This window comes from Acomys russatus, chromosome 16, assembly GCF_903995435.1.
Source record: "Acomys russatus chromosome 16, mAcoRus1.1, whole genome shotgun sequence".
Taxonomy (NCBI): Eukaryota; Metazoa; Chordata; class Mammalia; order Rodentia; family Muridae; genus Acomys; species Acomys russatus.
This window is the reverse complement of record NC_067152.1, coordinates 47,089,003-47,116,213: the sequence shown is the minus strand read 5'-3', so window position 1 is coordinate 47,116,213 and position 27,211 is coordinate 47,089,003. Positions and strand designations below refer to the sequence as shown.

The window sequence follows — 27,211 nt, the reverse complement described above, 5'->3', positions numbered from 1 at the left end:
TCCACAGTCTGCCCCATGACAGAGCGTGCACACAGCTCCCACAGACCCCAACCTACCTACCCATGACTGAGTATACACACAGTACAATGGACACCATTTCTTCTGCCCGTGATAGGGTATGCACACAGCACCACAGGCTCCACAGCACGTGTCCACAGCAGGGAACCCCCACAGCTGCGTCTCCCCTTCTCTGTGTTCTCTATGACTAGACATGCCAACAGCCCCATGAACCCCACCCTGTATTACTCAAACTAAAGCAAGCAAGGCCAGTGCAGCGTCCCAGGGGAGCAGGACACAGGCCAGAGGGATAAGCTTCTCTCAACTGCCCAAATACAGAAGGACCACAACAAACAAGGTCACTGTGCTGCGGTCAGAGGCTCTGCCGGGAGCTTAGTGGTACCCAGCAAGGGCACGGTGAAAGACCACCAGGCTGACCAAAAAAAAAAAAAAAAAACTCAATACCTCCACCATCGTCAGTCACCCAGTATATCTGCTGGCTCTTAACGCCACTGGAGTGCTGACTTCCCGGCAGGCCAAGCCCGCCCAGGTTTATACTCAGGACTACACTAGTTTTCTCAAGTGATCCTAGTGGTTCTTTGCCAATTAAACACTCCCAGAGACCCTGTGACATCATTTTCAACAAGACCTAGCATTGGCTCCCTATATCTCTGCCATTGGTTCCTGTCCCACAAGCCAGGACCTGTCAGTTCCTGCCTGCTGCCACCATCACAGGCCACCACAGAGGAGGGACATGGAATGGCATAGCCATGAGGCAGGACCAAGGGCGTGCTCTGTGCTGATGCTGTGCTGCTGGCACAAAACACCCACAGCTAATGACAGAGTGGTGGTACGAGGGCATGAAAGAAGCAAAAACAGCGTCCAGGAGGATTAAAGACTAAACCAGGAAGTCGAGACCAGTTCTACCTGACTTACAGCCAGGGTCCCCAGCCCCTAAGGGCAAGGCCACCAGTGGCCCAAGATAGTGACCCTGGCTCTAGCCTCTGGGAACATCACAGGTATTTCAGAGACAGCAGGATCTCAGGAGACTGCAGTGTCAGAAGTGCCTTAAGCCAAGGCAGTAGCGTAAGAGATGCACAAGACTCCAGGAGGAACAAGTGACCCATGATCACAGAGGGCACCTCAAACATGGCAGCATGTCCTTAGTCATGGTCAATCTCAAGCCTGGCACCCATCTTTGACTACGTGACTGGAGAGGTTCTGGTCTACAGGTTTCCTGGTCATGACCTGGTGGGTACAGCCCTGCGGAGTAGGCCTCAGACTTCCTATCACACTGCCTAGCAGTCAGCCTTGGCCACCAATTCCAAGGATGCTCCGCTGGTATCTGCAATTACGAAATCTAGCCCCCACGAAAAGGCGGCGGGTACCTATCGCCTGCAGGGACAGCTCACAGGCTCACAGCATTCGTCCTTCATGTTGCTCGTTTTCTCTGCAGAACCAGGTCACTGAGGGAGAACGGAAAGGCTCGTGTGCTCAAGGCGAGGAGGCCTAGCTGTTGGAGCCAGTCACTGAGCTGCGACCAGACCATGAGGGTGCTGACCTAACGCACTCGTCTGCTGACGGATGTCTAACTTGATGACACTAATGGGCAAAGGAGGAACTTTAGGGGGCAGACGCTTTTGGAGGAAACACATCAGTGAAGGAGTTCTATACCAGGGATCCACATGATAGAAGAAAAGAGGACGCCCCAAAGTTGTCCCCTGACCTCCATGTGTGCTACGACATGCATGAAAGACATACAAAATAAAGATAAATCTAACTTTAATTTTTTTCATCAAATGTCATCAACACTATCAAAGCGTCTAAAATAATAGAAAAATGTAGGCAGAACAGCACCCTGAGTGTACTGCAGAGCCGAACAGGGCAGTGTCACCCACGCTCCTAAGTATCGCAGCTCAGGGCTGGCCCTATGCTGATCTCCACTTTCAGAAACATACAAGCCGTGTAAGCCAAGAACAGAGGCTGTACAATGTGCTGGCCCCAACAGACACATGAGCAGTAAGAACTGGGGCACACACTGCCTTGACATGTTAACACTTCCCTTTACTGAACAGCATGCTAGTTCACAGAGAATACCAACTCCAACTTAATAATTACCAAGTAAGAGCAAAAAGATTAAAGACACTTTTAAAGGTTTCAGTTTTTTGTTTTGTTTTGTTTTTGAAATGGATTTCACCATGCAGCCCTGGCTGACTTTGAGCCCATAGAAATCCACTTACCTCTGTCTCTCAAATCCTCAGAGTAAAGGTGTCAAGAACCATGCCCAGGTAAAAGCCCATTCTTAATGCATGTGTGCATGTATTTAGACACACTTACACACTGTGCACAAAACAGAAACACTAAGGAGAATGGTAAAAAAAAAAAAATATACGGATGTAACACAGACACTATGCAGGGTATAAGAAGAGCAACAAGATGATAGAAAACATCTGCAAACCATCCATCTAGTAAGGGCTTGGTCTCCATGCTACACAAACTCCCCATAGCACTAGGCAGACTGGGGCAGGTAGATCACAAGTTCAAGGTCATCCAAGAAACACACTCTCTCAAAATACAAATGTCTCAAAAAAAAAATTATATATATATATATATATAAAACAAATGTCTCTCAGCACCCCCCTTCACACCAGGTATGGACTGCTGGACTTTTTTGAAGTCTGTTTTCTTTGGAGACATTATGTTACTAGGTAGGCCAGGGTGTTCTCAAATGTGTGTTCTGCTTGCCTCATTGTCCTGAGTGCTGAGAGGACAGCAGATGTGCTATGATACGCAGCCTAAAACAGATGTATCTCTTGACGAGGTATTTGCCCAAACAGGTAGATACAGAAACAGCAGCAAGTACGTGAGAAGATGCTCAACATCATTAGTTACTGAGGCAAACACAAGCCAAAATCACATCAAGACACTCCGTCACACCAACAGATTGGGCGTAAAGGTTGGTTTCCTTTTTTCAGAAATAAAACTGTAGTGCTCGCTACGAGAGGTATAAGACAGTACTGTGCTGTGAAAAGCAATTTCGTGGACAGAGGACTGTCGTGAGATCTGCTGTGAACCAAGAGGTAAGGGAAGGAAACTATAATTCAACCAAGACTGCTGTAGAAATGCCCACAGCCAAGAGGCGGCAACAACCCAGACATCACTGTATTCAGTCTTTAAAGGAATTAAGTTCTAAAACAACTTTGAATTCACTGTATCCAGTGAAAGAAGTCAGATCCAAAAGTTTGAACTTACTAAATCACAGAGACAGAAAACAAACTGGTAGTTGTCTGTGCTAGGGAAGGACATGGTGACTCTTGACTGGGTTCTGGTGTCTTCTGTGGTGATAAAAATGCCTTGGAATGGGACAGAAGCCATGGCTGTGTAACCCTATATCCCACATGTCACTGCCTCACTCACTTTAAAGTGGTCAATGGGTCTGAAGATGGCCCATGCAGGAGTGAGGGGACCTGCATTTAATCCCCAGAATCCCCTGGGTTTTGTCTGGGCTTTTTGTTTTTTGTTTTTTTAAGGGCCAGACATAGTACTGTGTGCTGTAATCTCAGTTTTGAGGAAATCAAGGCAGACAGATCCCTCGGGGACAACTGGGCAGCTGCCCTACCCTACGAGAGAGGCTCCAAGACAATCAGAAGCCGTGTCTCCAGAACCAAGGCAGAAAGCCAGAGGGGGCTGGTTCAGTGGTTAAGAGCACCTACGACTCCGGGACAAGACTCAAGTTCAGTTCCCAGCACCCACACCAGGCAGCTCACCAACAGTAACTCCAGGTCCAACACCCTCCTCTGGGCCTCTACAGGCACCTGTATACATACACACAATTTTAAAACAAAACCTTTAAGAAAAAGGTGAAAAGTGCCAGAGAAATGATACCTGAGATTGTCCTCACACTCGTGTTTACACACATGTTCATGCACACACACATGCACTCACACATATATCCAGAAATCCAAGGAACGATTTTGTAGAACACTACACAAAATATTTAAATAAAAGATGAAATTGCCGGGCATGGTGGTGCACACCTTTAATCCCAGCTCTCGGGAGGCTGAGGCAGGGGGATCTCTGTGAGTTTGAGGCCAGCCTGGTCTACAAAGTTAGTCCAGGACAGCCAGGGCTACACAGAGAAACCATGTCTGGAAAAATAAAAACAGAAAAAAAAAAAAAAGATTAAAAGACTCTCACTGCACCAGATAGGAAGTAATGGGCTCAGGACACAGCCAAGCAGAAAGAATAACCTTGAAGATCAAGCCTGGTGAACAATGTGACAGCAGACAGCAGGTACCCCGCTCTGGAGAGGCCGGTCAGGGAAGAAGGGCTGGGTCTTCTGCACACCTCTAGCTGCTTGCTGACATTGCTATCATATTTCTTATCCTGGCGTTATGTGTAGCATGAGGAGAAAAAATGGAAATCTTAATGTTCATTTTTAATTTTTACCTGTCCCTGTGCAGTTTAACTAGCTTCTGTCTGTAGCTGTGAGCAAAGCAAATGCACCCGGGAGATCAGGTGCCTGAGCTATGTATGCCTGGAAGACTAACGTGTCCCAAGCAGGGCTAGAAAACCAGGCCCCAGAGCCGCATGGCTGGGCTGGGAGAACAGGCAGGTGAGGAAAACTGTGGGAATCCTCAAGACTTGGCCCAAGTTCACAAACCCAAACTGAGTTTCCCAATCAGAGACAAAGCCAGCCGCTGCTCAGCGTTTCAGGTTTCCCTTTAGACACAGAGCACAGGTGCCAGCCAACACCAGGAGGGACTGGAAGAACTGTGTTTACACAAACACAAACAAAAAAGCCTTTCACCCTCCACCACTCCCCTGAAGGCTCTTGAAGAGCCACAAGGAACCCGGCTCTACACAGCTCAGAGGCAACGGAGGCAGGAGAACATGTGCCCCACGCAGGCTGCCCACAGGCCACGCTCTGGTGTAGCCAGGCCTCCCACCACAGGTTACCTCTCAGCAAGGCACCCTCAGGGGCCCTTGTAGAGAAAGGGTCTTACCTACCTACTCAACAAAATAAATTATCTCCAGTCTATAAAAGCTCAGAGTGGCATCGCCTTAATAGAGAAGTGGAAACCTAAGTGACAGTATCACACACCTGACCCTTCAGGGTCCCTGGGGCCTACGCTCACCTCTCTCAGGGAAACAAATGACAAACAAAATGTCCTCTCACACTCTGGCCCTGTCCCACTAGAACTGCCCAACTCTGTATTGCCAAATTTGGTGACAGAGTATGTGAAACCCATTGATAGTCTTAGTTTTCCTTAAAATAAGAAACCAAGTCCACTACCTACCAGGCATGTTCAATGAGCAGCCCACGGGGTGTGTATGGACAGGGAAAGTGTTAAATGCAGCCCTAGCCCTACACAAAATAGTAAAACTATTTAAAACACTGAGGGAGGTTGCGTCTGTTTTGGTAACTTAACTGCCGGTTCTCAAGCAAGACCTTTGTAGACAAGAACGCTGTGCTCCAGGTCAAAAGGCCGGACAGGCCTGAGTCCAGAGGCCTGCCCCGCTGACATGTCCACCTTCTGCCTGTGGCAGGTGAGGACCCCTAAGGCTGCGGCACAGGGCACAGGCCTCACTGCCTCACCCGCGGTCACAGCCCGTATCTGGCCAAACATCCTGGAGAGGTCCTGGGTAACAAGAAGAGCAAGGAGGGAGGAAAATGGATCGTCCCCACCTTGGCCAGATGCCCCACTGGGCCGGGAGAAGCTCTACTGAACACCAGGCCCTGTCCCCTGGGTCTTTGGCTTTGAGCAAAGCGGGCCAAACCCAAGTCTAGGAAAGTGTCCCGACCACGGACCAGAGCTTTCCACAGCCCAGCCAGGGCTTACCTTAACACAGCCGGAATAGAGGGAGGCTTGGGAAAGAGATGAAGGATGCTGGGATGGGACCAGCCATCACCTCAGGGCTAACAAGACTACAACCCTTAGGGGCTTGGCAAAATACTTTGTTTCTACTACAACCCAAACTGAAAAGAAATTCAAATTAAGAAGCCCTGAGAAAGAATGGTGGCACACGCCTTTAATCCCAGCACTTGGGAGGCAGAGGCAGGTGAATCGCTGTGAGTTCAAGGCCAGCCTGGTCTACAAAGTGAGTCTAGGACAGCCAAGGCTAACACAAAGAGACTCTGTCTCAAAAAACCAAAAAAAGGAAGAAAGAAAAGAGAGAAGAAAAATAAAAGTAATTTTTTAAAAAAAATTTTTAAAGAAGCCCTGAGAGATGCTGTCTTCAATGGGGGAAAAAAACATGGAGGCAAAGCCAAAAACAGGCAAAGCCAAAAACAGGCAAAGCCAAAAACAGGCGAAGACCCGGGATGGGACCTGGGTCTTCTGCTACTCCTCCAAAAAGCTCAGAAGCACAAGACTACCACAAACCCCCAAATCCTCGACACCACCCCCAGGAATCTGGAACTGGGCAGGACAGAGCTGTGTTGTCCTTCTCCTGCCACCCAAGGCCCTGGACTCTACCCACTCACATCACCAACACAGAGCTCAAGATCAGGAGAGAACTGAGTAGAGACCCTCACAGGGAGCTGCCGGCTGCCTAACCCTGCCCCTGGGGCCTTAAAGGACTCTGGGAAGCTGAAATCAGGCTTGTGGCCGTACTAGAGCAATTTCCATTTCCTTTTTACTTTCCAGACGTTCCTCACAAAAAGGAGCACACAAAATTACAAGAAATAATCATCTTGTGACTATTTGTAAGGAGGTCAAAAATATAAATGATTGCCCTTCCTTCTTCAGAGATGTTTTGTGAGAGAGGCTGTTGTGTAAAATGACTCAGCCAGACCTGGCAACCTGCGAGCTGAGCCTCTTAGCCATTTGCATAGCCCTGTGCTGCTCTGCAGGGGACTGTCAGCTTAGCCCAAGCACAGGTGAAAGGGTGTTTAAGGGACAAGAAGGGACTAAGGGCCACGCTGTGGAGGGGTGCCTATGCTACACACCTGACCACGCGGCTTGCCTTCCATACCCTGCAATGCAGGAAAGTGTCCTTCAGACGCCCGCTGCCTGCCCCCCCACCCCCGGGGGGACCTAGGAAAAGAGGCTCTGATGCAGAGGTACCTGTGTGCGCTCTACTGGGATGCTGCTGTCCAGAGCTGGCAGCTGCCCACACCCACTTACACCCAGCTCACCTCCATGCCACATGATGAAAGTGTTACCTACCAGGCTAGCTTCCTGGGTCAGGTCACTTAACCCCTCTGTGCTCCTTAAACTCTTGTAAAGCAGGTGCACGGCGGTTCCCGTGACTGCAAGGAATGATGCAAGTGGCACTAGGCACAGGGACCCACACGGAAGATGCTCAGTAAATACCAACCGCCATACCTAGCCCTCCCCCCTAAGACTTTACTTACTTCTCAGAAACTTCATCAAGACATCTAAGGCATGTAAAGGAGTTCAACCCTCACTAAAGACAGAAAGGCTTCCTTTTTGTTGTTGTTGGTTGTGGTTGTTGAATAGCTTGGGTGTTTTGCCTGCATGCACAACTATGCACTGTACGCATGCCTGGTGCCCTCAGAGACAAGAAGGCGCCATCAGATCCCCTGGGAAAGTAGCCATGGATAAGTTTCAAGCCACCATGTGGGTGCTGCAAATTGAATCTAGGTCCTCTGATAGAACAGCCAGTGCTTTTCATTGCTAAGCTATCTCACCAGCTCCCTCCTTCACTTTCTAAGGCATAAGCTAAGAGGTCCAAGAGAACAGGGAACATAGCAACAGGAAGAAGCACTGGGAGGCTACGAGCACAAGAACCAAAGACGAAGCCCAACCGCTCCCTGCCCTACACAACAGAATCCATAAAAAGCCCAAGCTCATGGCTACCATCAACTCAGGGAGCGCTTTCAGCCAGGAGCGCTGGAGAAGCCCTGCCCTGCAGGAGACAGAGCTGATTCCCTGCATGAAGTCCACAAGCCATCCCATCCTGTCAGAAACCACCACTGAAATGTTCAGAGCAGTTAGAAAAAGGGATCAAAGCAAAGCGACTAAAAACTCTCAGAAACCAGAGACCCTGACAGTGAAATACGCTTCCTGGAAATGTTAGAAGATACAGCTAAGGAAACAGAGACTATAAACAGAAAGACGAAGTGACTATTATTTACTCTCATAAAGCTGGAGATTGCCCTTAATCAAGTTCCAGATGCCATCAGGCCACAGATGCCAAGCCTCGTAGGATGACGGTGGCTGGGCTGGGCCTCAGGACAGGCAATGCTCACTAAATGCCACTCTTCAGGGCAGACCACCTGCTGCATGAGGACTCTCTGTGAAACAGGGTTACGTCGACGTCTGCTCAAGTGTTCACGGGTTGAGTGTGGCGTTAGCCACACTATGCAGTGCAGAAAATGAGACATACAGGGTTAGAGGAGAGGGCAGGAGACACTGAGGTCACGCAGCAGCAAAGGCAGCACTGACCCAAGTGAGAAGTGGCGTGGATCCTGGGAGTGTGCTCCCAGACAGGAAGGAGACATAACTCCCAGGAGGATGTAGGAGGTAACACAGAGCAGAACAGTCAAGCCTCTTTTGCCACTAAGGGGCGCGGGGGGCGGGAGGGGGGTCAATTAAAAAACAGCTGAAATCAGGATCGTAAACTGGAATAAAGGAGTAAATAGCAAATACTCCGTGAAAGGTGAGTGGGGGTGGAGGGAGAGGGGTCAGACACCCAGCGGTCCTAACCTTCGCTTGAACCCAGCTTGCCCCAACTGTTCCATAAAAGTGCACCAGAAATGGGGCCCAGCTGGCCTCTCAGCCTTGCCTCTCTGTCTTCCTATCTTGAAGTCCTGAGACATCCAAAGGCTACCGTCTTCTGTGGCAGAGCAGCTGGGCGACGTCACCATACTGGGGAGCCTCAGCAAACACCCAGGGAATAGGAGCACTGCCTCAGGAGCCCAGTTTGCAATCCCTCCAAGACCACAGAATGCAACAAATTGGTGAAAACCTCAAGCCAGAGTGTAGGCAATTTGCTACCCAGCAAGAAATGCAGGCATCCTAGGGAACATAGAAATAAGACAAAGTAACTGAATCAAGTTTTAAAGAATTAAACATAAAGGTTAAGCCAAGTGAAATCTTAAGCCTTAACCAGGCGGTGGGAAGGCCCCAGTGCTCCAACCCTAGGGAACCTGTCCTTGTGTGTTTCGGTGCTCTGGCCCTTGCCAGTAGCTTCAGATGTGACCAAGAGCCTGGCAAACACACCATCACACTGTCCTTTCCAGGTCCCCAAACTGACATCACATTCCAGCCTTCACTGCAGCCTGCTCAAGTCTCAGAGCAGATAAGTAAGGGGGTGAGGGTGGTGGGAGGGGGAGGAGGGGTGGAGCGGGAGAGGGGGGAGAGAGGAGGGAGGAGAGGGGCTCCAAAATTTCAAATCTGAGTTACTGCTTGAAGAGGGGGTGTGAAGGTACACACACCGCCGACGCCCAAATGACAGCACATGTCAGCTCCACAACCAGGGCAGGCCCTGGGCATGTTCCAGCAGGCAGGTCCCTGTGACAAGGCAGCAAGGTTAGCATCCTCTCTGCCACCTAAGTTCTCCCAGTGACCTCGACAAAAATTCTAGGGAAGAGGGGTAAAAATCACAAAGGTGGTCAGAGGCTTCCCTGGCCCTCGCAGGAAAAACACTGTTAGTGTTGTCTCTGGTGACATGTCTTTGGAGATAAATTTGTGTTTCTCTGCTCTATGTGCACATGCTCGGGCATTGGGGGTTACTTCTACGCCTGAATCGTTAATGAACATCAAATGCTTAGAAGAGATGTACATCAGCACTAAACTCTGTATCCTGGGATCCTGACTCCTCTGCAGCTGGGCAGCCCTCACACCGCCCCCCCCCCCCCCCCCCCCCCCCCCCCACACAAAGTGAACCTAGAGCCCTACGGGGCTTGTACAGTGGCACAGGGCTCTCTGGGTCCCTGCTCAGTGAGACTGAGTGGAGCTCAGTGGGTGCAAACACTTGAATTGTAGCTGCAGGCAGAGGAATATCAGGTGCATCTCTACGCCCCGAGGGCTCAACTCCTACACTTAAATCCCTCCCACTGGAACAGCCGGCTCCAGTTTCACTGAGCCAGCGAGCCAGCGTGAGAACAGATCCTGCTCCTCAGCCCTCAGCACCTTACACAGAAAGACTCCGTATCCCAGCACTATCCACCTCCGGTAAGTACTTATGATTTCTTCAAGTTTTCTTTCAAAGCTGCTCTATACTGTGTCTTGTCCAGGTAAATAGCTCGCTGTTGTCTCCTCTCTGCTGCTCTGCCCCCTGAGGGTTACTCAGAACCTGGCAGGTGCATCGTGGGGATGCAGACCACAACTGCAAAACTCCTAATGGGGTTGGTACTTTATTCCAAGACTCTGAGCTGATTTAGAAACTAAGCCTTCTTTTCTGCTATAAATTTATTTGAAAAATAAACCAAAACATGAATTTATACTACTGCTTAGCTGTTTCCTGCTCTTCAAAGAAATAACAATAAATTTCAAGATAAAAGAGGCAAAAATCATATATGTACAGAGAGACATAACTATATTAACTGCTGGATTGCATTTCTAGTTTAATATCTACAACTTTTCACGTTTAAAATAAGTGCTGCTTTGACAAAACCTTTCAAAAACAAGAAGCCAACAAAGTTTAAGTTTTTGTTTGGTTATTAAGGTTACTCACGGTGGGGGGGGGGGCATTTTATTTTCTTATATGAAACTTCCCATAAATCTGTATGAAAATACTTACTGTCGGAATAATCTGCCAAATCAGACCAAGTCAAACTGCATTTAAGCAGAAACGCCTACATTTGTTGTCCTGGTGTTTGCTGAGCTCTCTGGTATTTCAGACTGGTGTGGTAAGGAAACATGAGGCAAGGTGAGCTCCGGTGCAGTGCTAGTCTGGGGGCTGTGTGCGCTTTGTGTACTAACACAACAGAACCCATCTGCTTTCTGAATCTTTTCTTCCGGACATACTCTAGCAAACTGCTTCCTTCTAAGGCTATGGCCATCCTAAGTTCACCTTCATCTTAAAGAACAGAAAGTTTAGGAGGGAGTGGCAGCCAGTCACTGCAAAAGCTCAACTAAAGGAAAACTCACAAATCTCGTTCTTGCGACACGCCGGTGGGTAGACGACAGTGGCGTGCCCTGCAGTGGTGCAATAACGCCACATCACAGCGCTGTAATTACAGCATGCCCTTCACGACGTTCCACCTGCGAGGCTCCGTGCCAGACAGCTGGACACCACCAGGAGGAACCTTACTGCACTGCCTCGGTTTGCAGGTCAATTCACAGGGCCCGTCACATTGCTGCCCTATAAAGCAAAGCTGTAATTACCTCCATTGTGTCCTATCAGAGTTCTTTTCAATTATTCTTTCTCTTGTCTGATTTCTAAGTGCAAGCCCCTTAGAAACTTTTAAAGTGTGCCAGCCACTCACTGCTGCCTTGACAGCAGCGGCTACGATCTGCTGGAGTTTAGTACTTTAAACACAAACAGAACCCTGTGGCCAACTGAAACCACACAGTACTCACTGTGTGGGCAGGTGTCCCGGATGGCACACTGTGGGAAGGAGCAAGGTGCTCTCAGCCCAGGGCCTTTCCAACAGCAAAGGCAAGCAGTTGACTATAAGAGACACTGAAGTCTCAAGTCACACAGCTGATGTATGTCAGCAGAAACATTGGGACAGATCTTACAGACCCTCAGCTAGATACTATTCATGTTTTCAGGTCACTGTACTATTGTAGATAGTCTATACTGCATTGCAAGATGATTCAGAGAAGAAAGTCTTGGGCCAACGTGGTCTGGGGAGGCATGTTTGAAAACAGGGCTTACCCAAGGAAGACAGAGGACACCTGAAAGCTCTCTACCAAAAGCCCTTGGCCCAGGCTGGGTGTCTGTGAGAAGACTCCCTCGTGAACGCCCTGGCTATCAAAGGGAAGTGAAAGGGAGGAGGTATGGTGGCAGGGAAAACTCCTCTGGAATTGTGTCAGCATCACATATGCTAAAACTACAGTTCCCAGGCAGTCGTAGCTCCACAGACAGCTTTCCAGAGACGAAGTCCCAAAGCAGTAACAGGGCCACCCCAAAAAAGGGACAGCCACATGCCCTTCTTATGCTTTTAGGAAAAGCTTCACCTTTAAATACAAATCCAAACTTACTGTAAACAGGCAGTGCTCTAGGCTTCACTGTTTTGGCAACAATGTGCGCTTTTGGGCATATTTAACACCAGCAGCTGCCCGACAGCACAAAGCCCAGCAGGTGTAAGTGGCCGAGCAGGACTTACTGCCAGCCTCCGTGCCACAGACATGTGTGCCTGGGTCCGGCTGTGGCTGTGGGTGAGTTTCTTCATAAAACTCATTTGGTTGGGACAGAGAACTCACAGGCTGACATCATCATCCAAAAGCTTACAAAAGCACCAATTTTATCCCACTTACTTCTCTAACCCAGTCGTTTTATAGCCGAGTTACACCCGCCTTACACCTGCCTCCAAGCAGTGAGCTCTCTGCTTTAATTAGCAATTGTGAAATCCTGAGGGGTCAGTTTATCCAAAGTCACTGAAACTGTTTCAGTTGAGCCTCGGCTTCCCTGCCCGTTCCCTTTCAGTTTCAATTAACCTCAGTAAATACCTCAGCCCTTGCACAGGAGCCGCCGGAACTCATCCCACCCAGCCTGCTCGTGGTCCTGGGGAGGAGCAGGCCAAAAACTTAAAAGGCAAAGGCTCACAACTTCAGACAGTGTTCCTCTCACTCCTGTCTCTCCTCTCTCTCTCTCTCTCACACACACACACTCTCTCTCTCTCACACTCACACACTCTCTCTCTCTCTCTCTCTCTCTCTCTCTTTCTCTCTCTCTCACTCACTCACTCACACGCAGTAATAATTATTATTTCAGAGAAGAAAGTTACTCTTTTGGACAACATATGGTGATTTGTAAGGCATAAGGAAGCCTTACTTATTTAATCACTGTAGGTGTTCAGTGTTTGACCATCGTGCCGCCATGACTTCCTTTCGAGCCTGTCCAGTGCACACAGTGTGCTGCCTGTGGCCGTCCTCAGCAGCTGGGAAGCAGCTCACCCTCGATGTATGTTTGCAACTGTCATCATTTTGATCGCGATGCTCCCAGCTAGTGATGAAATCATCCGGCTCAGATCTGTGCCATGACATATCCTACACAGCCATGGGAACCGGACTTGCAGAGGTTCTCACGCCTTCACACTCCAGAGTGTACTGAGCATGCCAGCACAGGCCCACTGACTTATCCAGCTGCCCTCATCAGCTTAGTCAGACATGGCTTCTCAGGTCCCCTGACAGAGGCAGGGAGCATGCACTCCAGGTACAAGCTGGCCACACAGAAAATTTCTTCACATTTTTTCCTTTTAATAGGAGGGAAATGAAAAAGTCATAAGGCTATTATTAAGTGTTAATATGATCAGCTTTGACAGGGTGCCTTGTAGCTTCTGAGGCAAAAGTCAAGGGGGCCCTTTGACAGCTCAGTCTCTCATACCCCCCTGAAAGAGCCGAGGATCCTAGCTTCCTCCCAGCCCTGGAGCACCTCACATTGTTGTTGTTGTTGTTGTTGTTTTGTTTTTGTTTGTTTGTTTGGGGGGGGGGTTGGTGGTTTTTTGCGTTTTTTTTTTTTCTTTTTCTTTTTCTTTTGTTGTTATTGTTTTTGGTTTTTGAGACAGGGTTTCTCTGTGTAGCCCAGGCTGTCCTAGACTCACCTTGTAGACTAGGCTGGCCTCGAACTCACAGCGATCCACCTGCCTCTGCCTCCCGAGTGCTGGCTCACCTCGCATTCTTATTCAGAGTCTGTGCATCACTCGCTGCTCTGCAGGCCGGCTGAGCCACTGTTCACCCAACAGCTCCTTACCAGCCCTAAACCCTGGTGACAAGGTAGCTGGAGAAGGGTATTTCAGCTCTTTGTGGGCTCGTTTTTGTTTTTTGGATTTTTTTTTTTTTTTGGAAAAAAAAAAAAATCTTGCTAAGCAGCACAGGCAGGCCTTAAACTTGACACCCTCTACCCTAGTCTCCCCTAAGTGACAACTGCTAGTGTGCACCACAGTGCTGGGCATAGTTCTTTGTGTTTAATATATATTTTATTTATATATGTTATATATATTTAACACACAAATAAATAGATAACTTAGAAGAGAAACCAAATAAAGCCTCACCATCCTCAGGGTATAAAGAGTCTGTCCCTGTAGCTGGCATCCCACCCCACTGCCCAGCGTGCACGCACATGCTGAGAGCAGGGGAAACAGACAATAGTCTGACTAATCCCAAGACTCTACTTCTGCTTCTAAAGGCGAGTGTCTGGCTGGGTCTAGAGGGCATGGCTCACAAACTCAAGTTTTGTAGCTGAAAACACTCTTCTTAAATAATTTCCACTGAATATCATTTTTAAGTGTTTAAGATACTTAGCAGGAGACCCTTCCCTTTCCATATGCCCTATACAAATCAAGGTGCCTGGCCTCAACTCTGTAAGCCAGCTCCACCCAGAGTCACCCCAGATGTCCAGGCAGGCAGCTGCACTAAGTGCTCAGCTTTGGGCTAGGAAGCACTTTAAGAGCTGAGCACAAGGGGCAGCTGGAGCAGGATGGCGTCCTCCCTCCGCCTGGACGCCACCGCTCTGGTCTCCTGAGAAGGTATATCCCAGGAAGGGCGAGTCTATCAGCTATCCCCAAACACTGGTGAGTAGCAGGGCATAACGTCGCTCCCTGGTCTGCAAATCATCCTAACAGCACTGCAAACTGTGGCAACCCAAATTAGCATTCACATTTGTATTGAGCCAACATAAATGCTACTTACTACAGCTAAGGGTGCAGGTCAGTGGTAGAACATTTAGCCAGCATGAAGCTATGAACCTGAGCCTCTCTGCCCCTCCCCCACAAAAAGTTTGTGACTTTTAGAAGCAGTAGAATGAAGTCCTATGTCTTAAATATGTTTAGTTTTAACAATTAACACACAAAGTATAGCGGCAGCATAGCCAAACAGGACCTTGTAGCATTAAATAAACCATGCCAGAGCACACTTACTAAGTGTCTGCACTCAGAGGGGCCTCTGGTACAGAATCCTATCTGAAACCCAAGGAAATGGACGAAGGGAAAGTCTAGATCGCAGGATAAGGTCCCCAAAACTCAAAGAATCATCTCTAACACTGTGCTCTCTTGGTCCCCAGGCAATTCTTGCATGTCAGATTTTAGACAGTATCGCAGGAAACTGACAGCCAGCAGGGCAGCCTCGTGGGGATGATGCAGAGTTACCTGATTTCTAGGTCCGAGGCTCCTGGTCTGCCCTAGCGTGACAGTGCAGACACTGACCCGTCACCCTGCACCTGACGCCAGTTTCTGTCTGCCTCCACAGTTTCAGGTGCCAGATGGAAGGAACGTCTCTTGTTAGGCCCTCAGCACATGGAGCTGGCTTCAAGTAAGGTCTCCGAGCAAGAGAGAAGACCAGGATTGAGCCCTTCAAAGCCATCACAGCCCGGTCAAAGAGGGGTCAGCAGTGACCACACAAGGAGCAGACCAGAGTCCCACACAAAGGACGATGAGTCTCCTGAAGGAACGGAAACCAAAAAAGCCGCACTATATTCCACGGCCCCCAGGAAAGCCATTTAAGTACAAATGCTTCCAGTGTCCTTTTACGTGCAATGAGAAGTCACATCTTTTCAACCACATGAAGTATGGCCTCTGTAAAAACTCCATTACCTTAGTGTCAGAGCAAGATCGCATCCCCAAGTGTCCCAAGTCTAGCTCACTGGACCCTAAGCAGACACACCAGCCAGAGCCCACCTCAAAGCCAGCCACTTCCAAGTCTCTCACAAATGGACTCTCCAGCTTTGATCCAAAGTCTCAACAGGGCTCTGCAAAGGAAGATGCTAAAGAGAACCTAGAAATACAGGCACGGGGGACCCACAAGGGTCCCCAGAAACCAGCCCTACAGAAAGAAATGACACCAGAAGCCATTGTGAGCGCCCAGCCTTGCCTCGAGAGTGGGGTTAGGCCTTCAGCATTTGTTCCAGTTGGGGAGCACAGACTTAGGGGGCCGGAAGACACAGAGGCTCCTGAAATGCTGGCATTAACCAACTCTACCACCAAAGCCACCCCTTTCCATGCCAAGTCTGCATTCCATACTCCTGGTTACCCCTGGAAAGCTGGCCCCCCATTCCTCCCACCTGAGTTCCCACATAAAATCCCATCTACAAAAGGGTTTGGTGCCATCTCCCCCTACATGCACCCTGCAATCCCTGAGTACCCTCATCCCTTCTACACAGAGCATGGGCTGGCTGCCATCTACCCCCCCTACCTCCTGACTGGGAACACACCTGAGTGTGAGACCACCCTGCTGTCCGTCTATGGGGCCCAGGACCAAAGACACTTCCTGCCTCACCCTGGGCCAATCCCAAAGCACTTGAATGCATCCCCATCAACGTATGACCACTACAGATTTTTCCAGCAGTACCACTCCAACCTGCCACTTCCTTATGGGTTTTACAGACCAGAGTCTGCGTTTCCACCATACAGCCTGAGGCTCCCGCCTGTTAGTGGGATCACACGAGACCAGAGCTCTCGCCTGCTTGAAGAAGTAGCCCTAGCTTACCCAGCCTCAGGTCCCTCGGAGTTAAACCTTTCAAACTCCCACAGAAAGCACACAGAGTTTGAGAAGGAAAATCCGGTTCCTGAGGCAAAAGATCCTTCTAAAGACGGGCAAAGGGATGCAGATGAGGCCAAAATGAGCCCCCGAGCAGGAAGTGCTGCCACAGGCTCCCCAGGACGGCCAAGCCCCTCCAACTTCACACAAACAAGCCAGACATTCGAGGGCCTATGTGACCTCTCAAACAAAGCGGCCTCCTCGGGAACCCTGGAGCGGTCCCAGCAGCCTGAGCAGAGCCTCGCCGCCTTCAAGCCTGTCCAGAGGGGCTCAGAAAGTCCTCACTCTCAGCCTCCTGAGTCTCCAAAAAGGTAAGAAACCTGCTTCTTCAACAGTCTCCAATGTAGTTTTGTCCAACACCAAGTCCACACTTGCTCAGAATCCTTTACATGATCACTTTACTGAGATTTCTCTTGATTTCTTCTAGCCTTCAGGCCATGAACAGTGACCCTCCAGCGCAGACGGGGAGCAGTACCTCTTTCATCACAGAAGCCCCACCCTCCAGCCCAGAGGACCACTCCAGAATAGCCCCCCTCAATCTCTCCAAGAGGGTGGAGGCAAACCTTGCAGCCACGTATGGACCCATGTATGCAGGTGATGCCCAGGCAGACACCCTGGGCTTCTCGGAGCTGCAAGACCTGCCACTCAATCTCTCTGTAAAGGATCCCTGTAATGCCTGGGCTCCTAGGCCTGTCCTCCCTGGCCCACCACAAGGCGCAGAACCTGCTGCTGCTGCGGCGGCGGCGGCAGCGGCTGCTCTAAAGACTGAGACAAAAGGTTCTGAAGATAGGACAAGCCATGTGGAGACACAGGAAGACAAGGCCCACAGCAGGACCACCCCAGAGGCGCACACGGTAGACAGTAGTGACGAACAGAAGCAGACAGCAGCTGTGGCTCTCTGTCAGCTGGCAGCCTACAGTCCAGGGAACGTCCGAGTGGGCGATGATGAAAGCACAGCCCAAGAGTCCACTTGTCAAGATGCGCCCACCCTGAGTTCTACAGACAACCAGGAGGCTCAGTGTGACCTCAGACCCAAAGGACAAAAGAGGACAAGTCAAAGGGATGCAGGAAAATCCCAGCAAGGAACTAAAAGGCCAAAGCTGAATGAGACCGTACCAAGAGTGCTCACTCTACGTAAAAGAGCCCGGGTGTCCTGAAGCCTCACAGCCTCGGTGCTCTGGCTAAAAAGATGCCTTTCACACTATGTTCTGAGCAGCAGCTTCACTTTTTTGCTTTTTTGGAGGAGATGCGGTCTTGCCCAGTTGCTCAAGCTGGCATCAAACTCGTGATCTCCCTGCCTCGGCCTCCTAAGTGCTGGGCAGCCAGTATACCCACAGTTACCTTCACTTTTTATCAAGTCAATTTTTATAAATACAGTTTCTCTTTTCTTCTCAAAAAAGACAAAACACTGTAATCTTGTTCAGTTTTTTTGTTTTTTAACATTAAGATAAATATTAAAAGGTGTTTCTACTTCTGGCTGTAAAAAAAGAAAAAAAGAAAGAGAGAGAAAGAAATCTGCATGGTTCCTGCTCTCCAAGGCTGATGAATTAAACTGTGCCATCCTGTTTGTGACTCACCAGGGAAATATACAGAACTAAAAACTAGCTCAGCAGTGTGAAGTCAGCTCACAGAAAAGACCTCTCACATATACTATTTTTCAGGACTAGAGAACTTTTACTATTTTACTGTATTTCTAATAAATATAGTTTTGTGTTTTGATGCCAGAAACATCTTCAGTTTGAGCATCAAGTGTTACATGTAAAGTGCTGTGATTATTTCTGACTGAACCATCCACAAACATTCAGATTTTACGAGTAATTTATTTCTATGAGGGAGATGCAGCGCTGGAGAAGGTATAATCAACTTATTCTATTTGCTTATGATGTCACAGCAAACTTTCTCACATAGCCTCATGTTCCGACTCCCTGAGATGATGTACATGTTGATTTCCCAATAAACTCATTGTGAACTTCAAGAACACATAAAGCAAAGATCAGCATAAGCTCAATGGTATTATTTAGTGTTCTTCTGTAACATTCAGCAAGAAAGACTTGGCAGCTGAGGGCAATGAAACTAAGAAAGTGCTTCTGAATTGGCAAATCAATTAGTAGCCATAGAGTCCAGGCATGTACAGATCTTCACCCCTGGGGCTTTTTAAAGGTCATCTAGGGGCCCCGAGTCTCAGAGGACAAGATCAGGAGCCCTGGCAACCAATGCTCCGCAGGAAGGGCTCTACCTTTCTCACTCCCAATAGCCCCTCCTACCTCTAGACAGAGGCAACCTTTTACCCTGCATGCTAGAACCAAGCTGTAGCACTGAGCACAGGAGTCCACGGTCCCTTGTTGAGAAATCCTTTTGTCCAGCCCCACACGATGCCGCCCAGTGAGGCTGAGCAGCATTCCACCTTCAGATGGTGCTAGCAATAGGGAAACACTCTGCACCTGGTTAAGTGCGTCTACAGCTTCAAATGCCAACATATAAAGGGGATGCTGGATTTTCATGACATCATGGGATACGTAAGGCCAGTGCTGTAAGCCATCTGTAAGGTGCGGCAGGGTCCGACTCATGGAAGCAGGCCTGTGTTACAGCCTGGCGAGGCAGGGGAGACCTTCCCATGCAAGCAGCAGGAGACCATAACATACACTAACCCAAACTTGCTCCTTATGACATAAAACCAGCAAATACAATCATCTTAATTTTCCACCCTGGCTTTTTTTTGTTTGCCAAACATACACCAATATGCTTGGCAAAGAACAAAACGTGACCCCTCCTGCTCCCCAACAAGGAAAGGCCTTCAGGAAAGAGGAGCGAGCACTATGCCCCTGACCCAAACAAAGCCTGGCGTTTACAAAGTCTCGCAGCATGTTTAACCTGTATGAGAACTCAGCCCTCCATTCAGGAGTATGGTAGACAGCCTGACAGCTCGCCCACCGTCTGCACCATCCTAAATGGCCAACGAGGAGAGCCTGGCCAGCTGCCGCCCGGGCCTGGGTGAAGCTTAAAACAAACAGGAGGTGCGCAGCCTGTAGAGAACTGCTCTGTACAAGGCACGCTGGGAAAACACTACCCTGCAGACGCAGCTGCTCGAAGGGACACTTTCAACAGCATCCCCACGACAACCAGAGAAGACATTCTATCTGCGTATAAAACAAAAGGGAAAACAGACACCAGAGTCTTACTGTTTCCCCATTATGACCTCTCTACATTCACATATGATTGACTTAAGAGTAAAAGCTCCTCATTTTACAGACAAAAAAGAAGAAAAAAAGTTAAACAGAACCACCATATAGCCTCGTAACCCTACGCCTGGTGCACGATGTCGACCGGAGAACAAATCTGAGAGACATTTATTTCCTCTCACAGCAGCCAGGAGATGGGACCCTGGGGAGAGAAAACATGGTGGAGCATTGCTCAGCCTTACAAAAAGAGGACATTCCGACACACCACAGTAGAAGAGTCTTGAGATCATTACACTCTACCCACAAATGGCAAAATACTGCACACACTTTATGCTTACATGAAGAATGGGCAAGACTACAGGGCTAGGAAGTGGCGCTCTGCGGGGTGGGAGACAGGTCACCCATATGAAATAGGTGTTCTGGAGCCAGGTGTGTGGCATGGCTGTCCAACAGCGTGAGCTAGCGGGTGTGCGGCATGGCTGTCCAACAGCGTGAGCTAGCGGGTGATGTGTAGCATGGCTGTCCAACAGCGTGAGCTAGCGGGTGATGTGTAGCATGGCTGTCCAACAGCGTGAGCTAGCAGGTGTGTGGCATGGCTGTCCAACAGCGTGAGCTAGCGGGTGATGTGTGGCATGGCTGTCCAACAGCATGAGCTAATGGGGGATGTGCAGCATGGCTGTCCAACAGCCTGAGCTAGCGGGTGATGTGCGGCATGGCTGTCCAACAGCCTGAGCTAGCGGGTGATGTGTAGCATGGCTGTCCAACAGCGTGAGCTAGCAGGTGATGTGTGGCATGGCTGTCCAACAGCGTGAGCTAGCGGGTGATGTGTAGCATGGCTGTCCAACAGCATGAGCTAATGGGGGATGTGCAGCATGGCTGTCCAACAGCCTGAGCTAGCGGGTGATGTGCGGCATGGCTGTCCAACAGCGTGAGCTAGCAGGTGATGTGCGGCATGGCTGTCCAACAGCGTGAGCTAGCGGGTGATGTGCGGCATGGCTGTCCAACAGCGTGAGCTAGCGGGTGATGTGTGGCATGGCTGTCCAACGGCGTGAGCTAGCTGATGCCGATGAGCAGAACACTTGGAAATGGCTACAACAAACACATTTCTGTTTTATTTATTTTTTAGCATGCTTTTTAAAAAGTGAATAATGTAATTGTCAAAATCCATTGAATTACATTTTTAATGAGTAAATTGTATCTCAATTTATATTTTAAAACAAAAAGCAAAAACCCTTTCTAAATAATCCCAGCAGTGGTCTATGTGACTTGTCCTCTTCCCACACCACCTTCGATAGGGCAGGAAAGGACAGACAGATACAAGACACAGACACACAAAGCAAAGTACAGGAGGGCAATTCGCCCAACAGCAAAGCCCGAGGTACCACATCATGGTGCTCACCTGCTTACAAACTTCGGGTGTCTAGCAGCTCAAAAGGGCACAAATGCTAAAAACTAAACAACAGTGCAACTCTGGGCATTGGTCAACATGGCTCTGCCCAGAGACCTCCTTGCCTGGGACGTCCCACAGATGTATCTCTGGGCCAATGGAGATCGCCAGCCTTCCTGCCTCCTCTCCCCGTCTCTCTTCCACAAGCATTTTCCTAATAAAAACCCTTGCATATTTAATCCTATATGGCATTTGCTACTAAGAGGACCCGGACAGATGCCATAACACTATCCAAATGTTCCTTGTTGAATGATGTCATGCAGTGGGACAAAACAGGAGCTCTGCACGGAAGTGTTAAGCTGGCCAAAACTGATAGGATCAACTTTTACAGAACTCTGGAAACTAATCAAACATTTATGGCAACCAGAGGCATAGGGAAGGAAGGAAGCTATTTAGTTTCAGCACTCATTGATACTTTATCATACCATGTCTGATGCTGAGATACAAGACAGACTGCAGGAACCCAGCACAGACAGTCACTGGGTCATGGATACAGTGGGCCTCAATACATCTGAAGGGCAAGTGCCTAGCTGTATTGAGGTTTCTTCTGGAGGTGCCTATTAAAATAATCAAAATATTCTGTTTTCAACAAAAACAAAAAAACTGCAAGGCAGAAAAAGAACAGGAAAGTATAACCCAAACACGGGGGGGGGGGGGGGGGGGGTCTCTGATGCAGCCCAGATATTTGAACTTATCAAAGACATTTAAAATAGTCAAAGGAAAAGCGTAAAATGTCAACAAAGAGACAGAAATTACAGCCACTAAACAGAAGTTGTGAAGTTGAGAGATCAAGAGCTGGGACAGAGGTTCTCTGGATGGTGTGATGACTGCTACTGGCTGACAATGTGACAGGGTCTACAGCACTAGGAGACAAGCTCCTAGACTGAGTTAACTAACTCCTCCTAACGTGGGATGCACCATCCATGAGGAGGAAAAAGGGAGCTAAGCACCAACAGCCGCTTTTCCCTGCTTGTTAACTGTGGGTGCAATGTGAGCAGCTGCCTCACACTCCAGCTGGCATGTCTTCTACAACCAAGGTGTACTGCACTCTTAAAAGCCTTAAGCCAAAATAAGCCCCTCCTTTTTTAAACTACTGTCTGGTCACAGTAATACAGAATATAATTAATACAGGGGCTCACAGTCAACTGTGCACAAGTAAAAGGCAAAATCAGTAAACATTAAGACAAGAAACTGAATCCCCCAGTATGAGGAGCAGGGAGAGGAACAGAACCTAAGAGACCCAAGGGACACAACGGGGCACAGCTACACACCAAGATGAAATCCCAGAACGAGAGGGGGAATGTGGCAGATGGAACATTTAAGGAAGTCAAAGCTGAGCACATCACAAGTTTGGATGAAAGACACACGCAGAAGGCACAAAATCCTCCATTGAGTAAAAACAGCAAAGAAGAGATAGGAGGTTTTAACCAAGTATCCAAAGAGGTGAGAATGTTTAATTTCAAAACATAAAACTAGGGGTGGGGGTGGGGAGAACCAACCACAAAATTAGTAACATAGGTGTATACTCTATCAGAATATAAACACTAATCAAATATCGCCAGAACTCTACACAAGCCTACGGAGGCTAGTCATGGAATGTTCAAGGAGCAACCCCCTCCCAACCAAAATGACAAGGACTAAAACCAATGAGGCACCCGAGCCACCTGAGGCACAGGCTAAGCGGTCCTTCGATAATGGCTCCAGTCCTTATCCATCAAAGCAAAGATCAAAAACCAACTCAGCCCCACTGTGTGGGGAAGCATGTGTGGAAGTGTTCCCACGTATATGCATGATGGTAACTTAGCAGAGCTCTTTAAAAGACGGCCATGCCGCTCCTTCCTAAGACTTGGCCCGGTCTGCGCTCCCTAAGGCTGTGGTAAAGCTGATCTGACCTCCCCGACTTCAGCGTGCCCCAGGAAGCTCCCATTCCTCCTCTGGCTACCAACATGCTCATCTACACTCTGTCCTCCTGGACCACGTTTATCCAGGTACCTCACCCTGATGTGTGCTTGTTCCTTCTCTTCCTTTTTAAGAGACAGGGTCTCCCATTTAGCCCAGTCTGACCTCAAACTCACTGTAACCAACAACAGCCTTGAACCGCTGATTTTCTTGCCTCCACTCTCCAAGGGTTGGGATTTAGCGCTGTTGCTTCCTATCCATTTTTGCTAAACGGACAGAAAGCCGCATGGTATACAGTGGCTGTGAGAAGAGGCGAGCGTTCAGCTGTGTGCCTTTAGCTATGACTATAAACAAACAAGGTCACTGTCAGAGAAATGGTGTGAGGTCTAAAATGAAAACATAAAACCATCCTTAAGATGCTCAATGTTGCTGTCACCATCTGCACAAAGGTTTCAGAGTCCCTGTCACCCTTGTGTGACATGACAGGAGATAATGCAGTGCGCCCCTGGCACAAAAAGTAGCTTCAAGGAGGTTCAGCTCGCATGGAGGCTTGCAGGAGAGGAGGGAAACTCCCAACACAGAGATCACTGACTACTTTATTCTGGATCATGTTTTACAGTTTGAAACAGCAGCTTGACATTTCTCACTCATGACACTCCAGCTGGTGGGATCTATAATGTCTGAAGTCCTGAAATATGGCCCAGCACACACATAAGCTAGTCTCACGGAAGAAAGCCAAGGAGAAGCAGCACTGGTTCAGGTTCCACAGCATAGCCAAGCTGTAGAACCTCATTAACTAGGTTTCCACAGCTGAGTTATCTGCAAAGGCCTGCTGCCCTCATGAAATGAGCCAGACCCATACATGGGCCTTAATGGTCTAGGAAACCCTCCCACTGCTCCTAAACACTGTGTCTAGTCCTTCCTGACAAAAAACAAAACAAAACAAAAAAACAAAAAACAGAAATAAAAACCAACAGTGTGACTTTGCCACACGTACCACACTTCCTCACCAACAAGGCAGTCTTAGCTATAAGAACAGTGCCCAGTTTCAGACTTCCTCCCTGGTCATCAGGGATGCACAAACCCAGCCATGATGGCCCACAACAACTACGTTGGTAATTACCTTTTAAAAAGAGGGAAGGCAGATAAATAGTGGTGAGGATGTGAGGAAAGTGGAGCCTTCACACGTGACTGGGGGCAATATTTGACAGTGCAGCCATGTTAGCAGAGTCTGCTTGTGGGGACCTGAGCTCTAGACTCTTTCCCTGCTGTTGGGTGGCCACCCCTAGTCACGATGTGAGGATTGGGCCCAGTCTTACTATGTCATGGTAGGCTGTGTTCAGTGACTACCCTGGGGAGGCCTGCTCTTTCTTTCTTTCCTTCTTTCTTTTCTTGTTTGTTTGTTTGTTTGTTTGAATTAGGGAAAAAGAGGAGGAGTTGATCTGGGGTCTGGGAAAGAGGGGGGGAGGGGAAGGGAGGAGTGGAGGGAGAGAAAACTGTGGTCCAGATACAACGTATGAGAAAAGGGGAAAAGCTTTAAAGAAAAAAACATCTTCTTGTTTCTTGAACTGATCCATCACTTCCACTCCTGGGTCTACATTCAAGACAAATGATAGCACATGTCTACACAGAAACTCAGACAGTAGACAACCAAAATGGTTACTTAAACTGCCAAGACTAAGCAAAAGCTAGCGCTTCCACACAGTGCAATCCCCAGCAGCACCAAAGGGGTGAAACACCACTTAGTAACCATTGAAAATTACACAAAGTTCAGATCCCGAAGAACAAACACTGAAGTCTGGTTACGGGAAATGTTGAAAAGGGCAAAACAGAGCAGCAGACGGCCAGAGCTGCCTAGGCTGGGAGCAGGGTGGGAGTGGCTGCTCTGCAGTGCAGGAGTTCAGCCTGAGGCGAGGAAAATGTTCTGAAGTCAAATTACATGATGTTGCACAACCCCGAGTGTGTCAGAGACCACTGCAAACTTTAAGTGGGTGACTATACAGTATGTAAATTATTACAATAAAGCCGCGCTTTTAAAAGCATGCAGCTAGGTAGACTGCTGCTCTAGACCAGCTCTCTGTGTCCCAGCTCCCAGTGCTGGCACGACTGCTGGGCATCCATGAGGTGCAACCCACATAGACCAGCGGCTCTCGACCTATGAGTCACAGGCCCGTTAGGGGTTAGCTGAACAACCCTTTCACAGGGATCGCACAGCAAATACTTAACATTATGATTTGTAACAGTAGCAAAGTCATAGTTTGGAAGTAGCAACAAAATAACATCGTGCTTGGGGTACCACAACATAAGGGACTGTATTAAAAGGTGGCAGGCAGCGTTAGGAAGCCTGAGAACCGCTGCTCTAGACCACTCTTCAGGAGGGTCTTCCTGTCCTCTGGCCTCCTTCCCTCCAGCCGCACACGAGGACCACGGCTGCAGCGTTACTCCCAACAGGTGGGTTCACGGTCTTTCTGCACGTGCGCTGCACTGAGCCCCATCCTGAAGCTCAGCCCCACTGTTGCCACAGGCTGTCATCCATCAGGACACCGTCCCTGCAGGCACCATCACGCACTGTGAGGGCACCAAGCCCTACAGCTTCAGGGGTGACAGTACCCCTCACAAGTGAAAAATGGTTCCAAAGAAAGAAAACCAAGTATTTCCAGGGTCCATGACCCTCCAAATGCAGCATGCAGCTGTGACAGGGTCAAGGGGTAATCAGTAAATTACAAAGGCTGGCATAAAAAAGAAGCCTGGGATATGCATACACCACGCCTTTCCCAGAAGCCCTGCTGTCCAAGGCTAACCACACTGAGGGGCAGATGCACGCACTTCAGTTACTTACCCTCTGAGAGTCTCGATGGCAGCAACAGGCCTCGCCTGCCCAGCTCCGCCAGTGCCAGACAGCCACCATGCCAGGCCTTATCCGTCTCCTGGAAACTGAAACCAGAGTTCTAATGTCAGCTCAGGGTTAAAGCCCACAATTTTGCTTTTTGGTTGTTTCTTGTTTTTGTTTGTTTGGTTTGTTTTTCAAGACAGGGTTTCTCTGTGTAGCCCTGGCTGTCCTAGACTCCCTTCGTAGACCAGGCTGGCCTCGAACTCACAGCAATCCCCCTGCCTCTGCCTCCCACCGTGCTGAGATTACCGGCATTGCACCACCATGCCCAGCTTAAGGCCCACAATTTTGCAAGAAACACAGCTGATCCACTATCTGTGGATGAGCCTTGCAAGACAAGTAAGTAACACACTCAGACCTACTATGAGCCTAACCGCCACACCAATGCTACTCTGCACAATGCCCAATAGTAATGAACAGACGTGTGTCAGCTCCAGACCAGCACAGAGGCATCGGCAGCATCAGACCAGACCACAACCCTCCAGCCTCAGCGCACTCCTCAGACAGAGTCAACAGAGATCCCACCAACTCAGAGGACAAAGGAACAGACGGATGCTTTTAAATGACACCAGTCACCTGAGTGATCACATTCAAGATTTTAAAAAATGATAAAATAAAATGGCCACTGTGTCACATGCCTCTAGTCTCAGTACCTGGGAAGTGAAGGCAGGAAGGTCAGAAGTTAAAGGCATCTCAACTACAAAAGTTCAAGCCTAGACTGCTAAGATGCATGAGATCCCAGATAAAGAAAAAAACAGAGATGGGGAGGAATGGGGGAGGGAAGGGGGAGGGGAGGGGAGAGGGGAGGGGGAGGGGGGAGAGGAAGAGCCCATTTAAGACTTTTTGAAGGCTTGGTGATGTTAAGTTCGGCTATGTTCCCAGGCTGACTGCAAACTTATAGGCTCAACTGACCCTCCTACCTCAGCCTCCCAAGTAGCTGGGACTACAAGAACCCAATTTTGCACCCAACTGAAATAGGGTCTCCCAAGTAACATTTGATATTTAAACTCAATGTGCCAGAGTACAGCAGAGTTCTCTTCAGGGTGTGGCCTATTGTTATTACAATGTGAGTGATTGTTCTCAGACTGGTCAGGGCTGCTCTGAAGTTTCTGTACTCTGTGGCCAACATAAACATGGAAATGCACATCACACACACAAAAAGCAAATCAAATGACAGGCTTTTACC

At 48.8% G+C, this 27,211-nt stretch overlaps 2 protein-coding genes across 2 annotated transcripts in view; one reads left to right on the top strand and one right to left on the bottom strand.

Annotated features, from left to right (window-relative positions):
- Tbcd (tubulin folding cofactor D) overlaps positions 1-27,211 on the bottom strand; it is a 163,441-nt gene that overhangs the window by 82,188 nt on the left and 54,042 nt on the right. Inside the window, exon 13 of the mRNA XM_051159315.1 lies at positions 25,975-26,069. Coding sequence (XP_051015272.1) covers positions 25,975-26,069 — 95 coding nt within the window. The remainder of the gene's footprint in view (positions 1-25,974; positions 26,070-27,211) is intronic.
- On the top strand, positions 14,481-18,763 carry Znf750 (zinc finger protein 750). The gene is made up of 2 exons (XM_051159267.1): positions 14,481-16,921; positions 17,038-18,763. The coding sequence occupies exons 1-2, from the start codon at positions 15,507-15,509 to the stop codon at positions 17,765-17,767; spliced, it is 2,145 nt and encodes a 714-aa protein (XP_051015224.1). The 5' UTR covers positions 14,481-15,506; the 3' UTR covers positions 17,768-18,763.

What these genes read in the sequence shown, in the direction of transcription:
- Znf750 (XM_051159267.1), top strand. Translation starts at nt 15,507, where the DNA reads ATGAGTCTCCTGAAGGAACGGAAACCAAAAAAGCCGCACTATATTCCA. An exon ending in CCTCCTGAGTCTCCAAAAAG is followed by an intron (nt 16,922 to 17,037) that starts GTAAGAAACCTG and finishes GATTTCTTCTAG; the next exon opens with CCTTCAGGCCATGAACAGTG.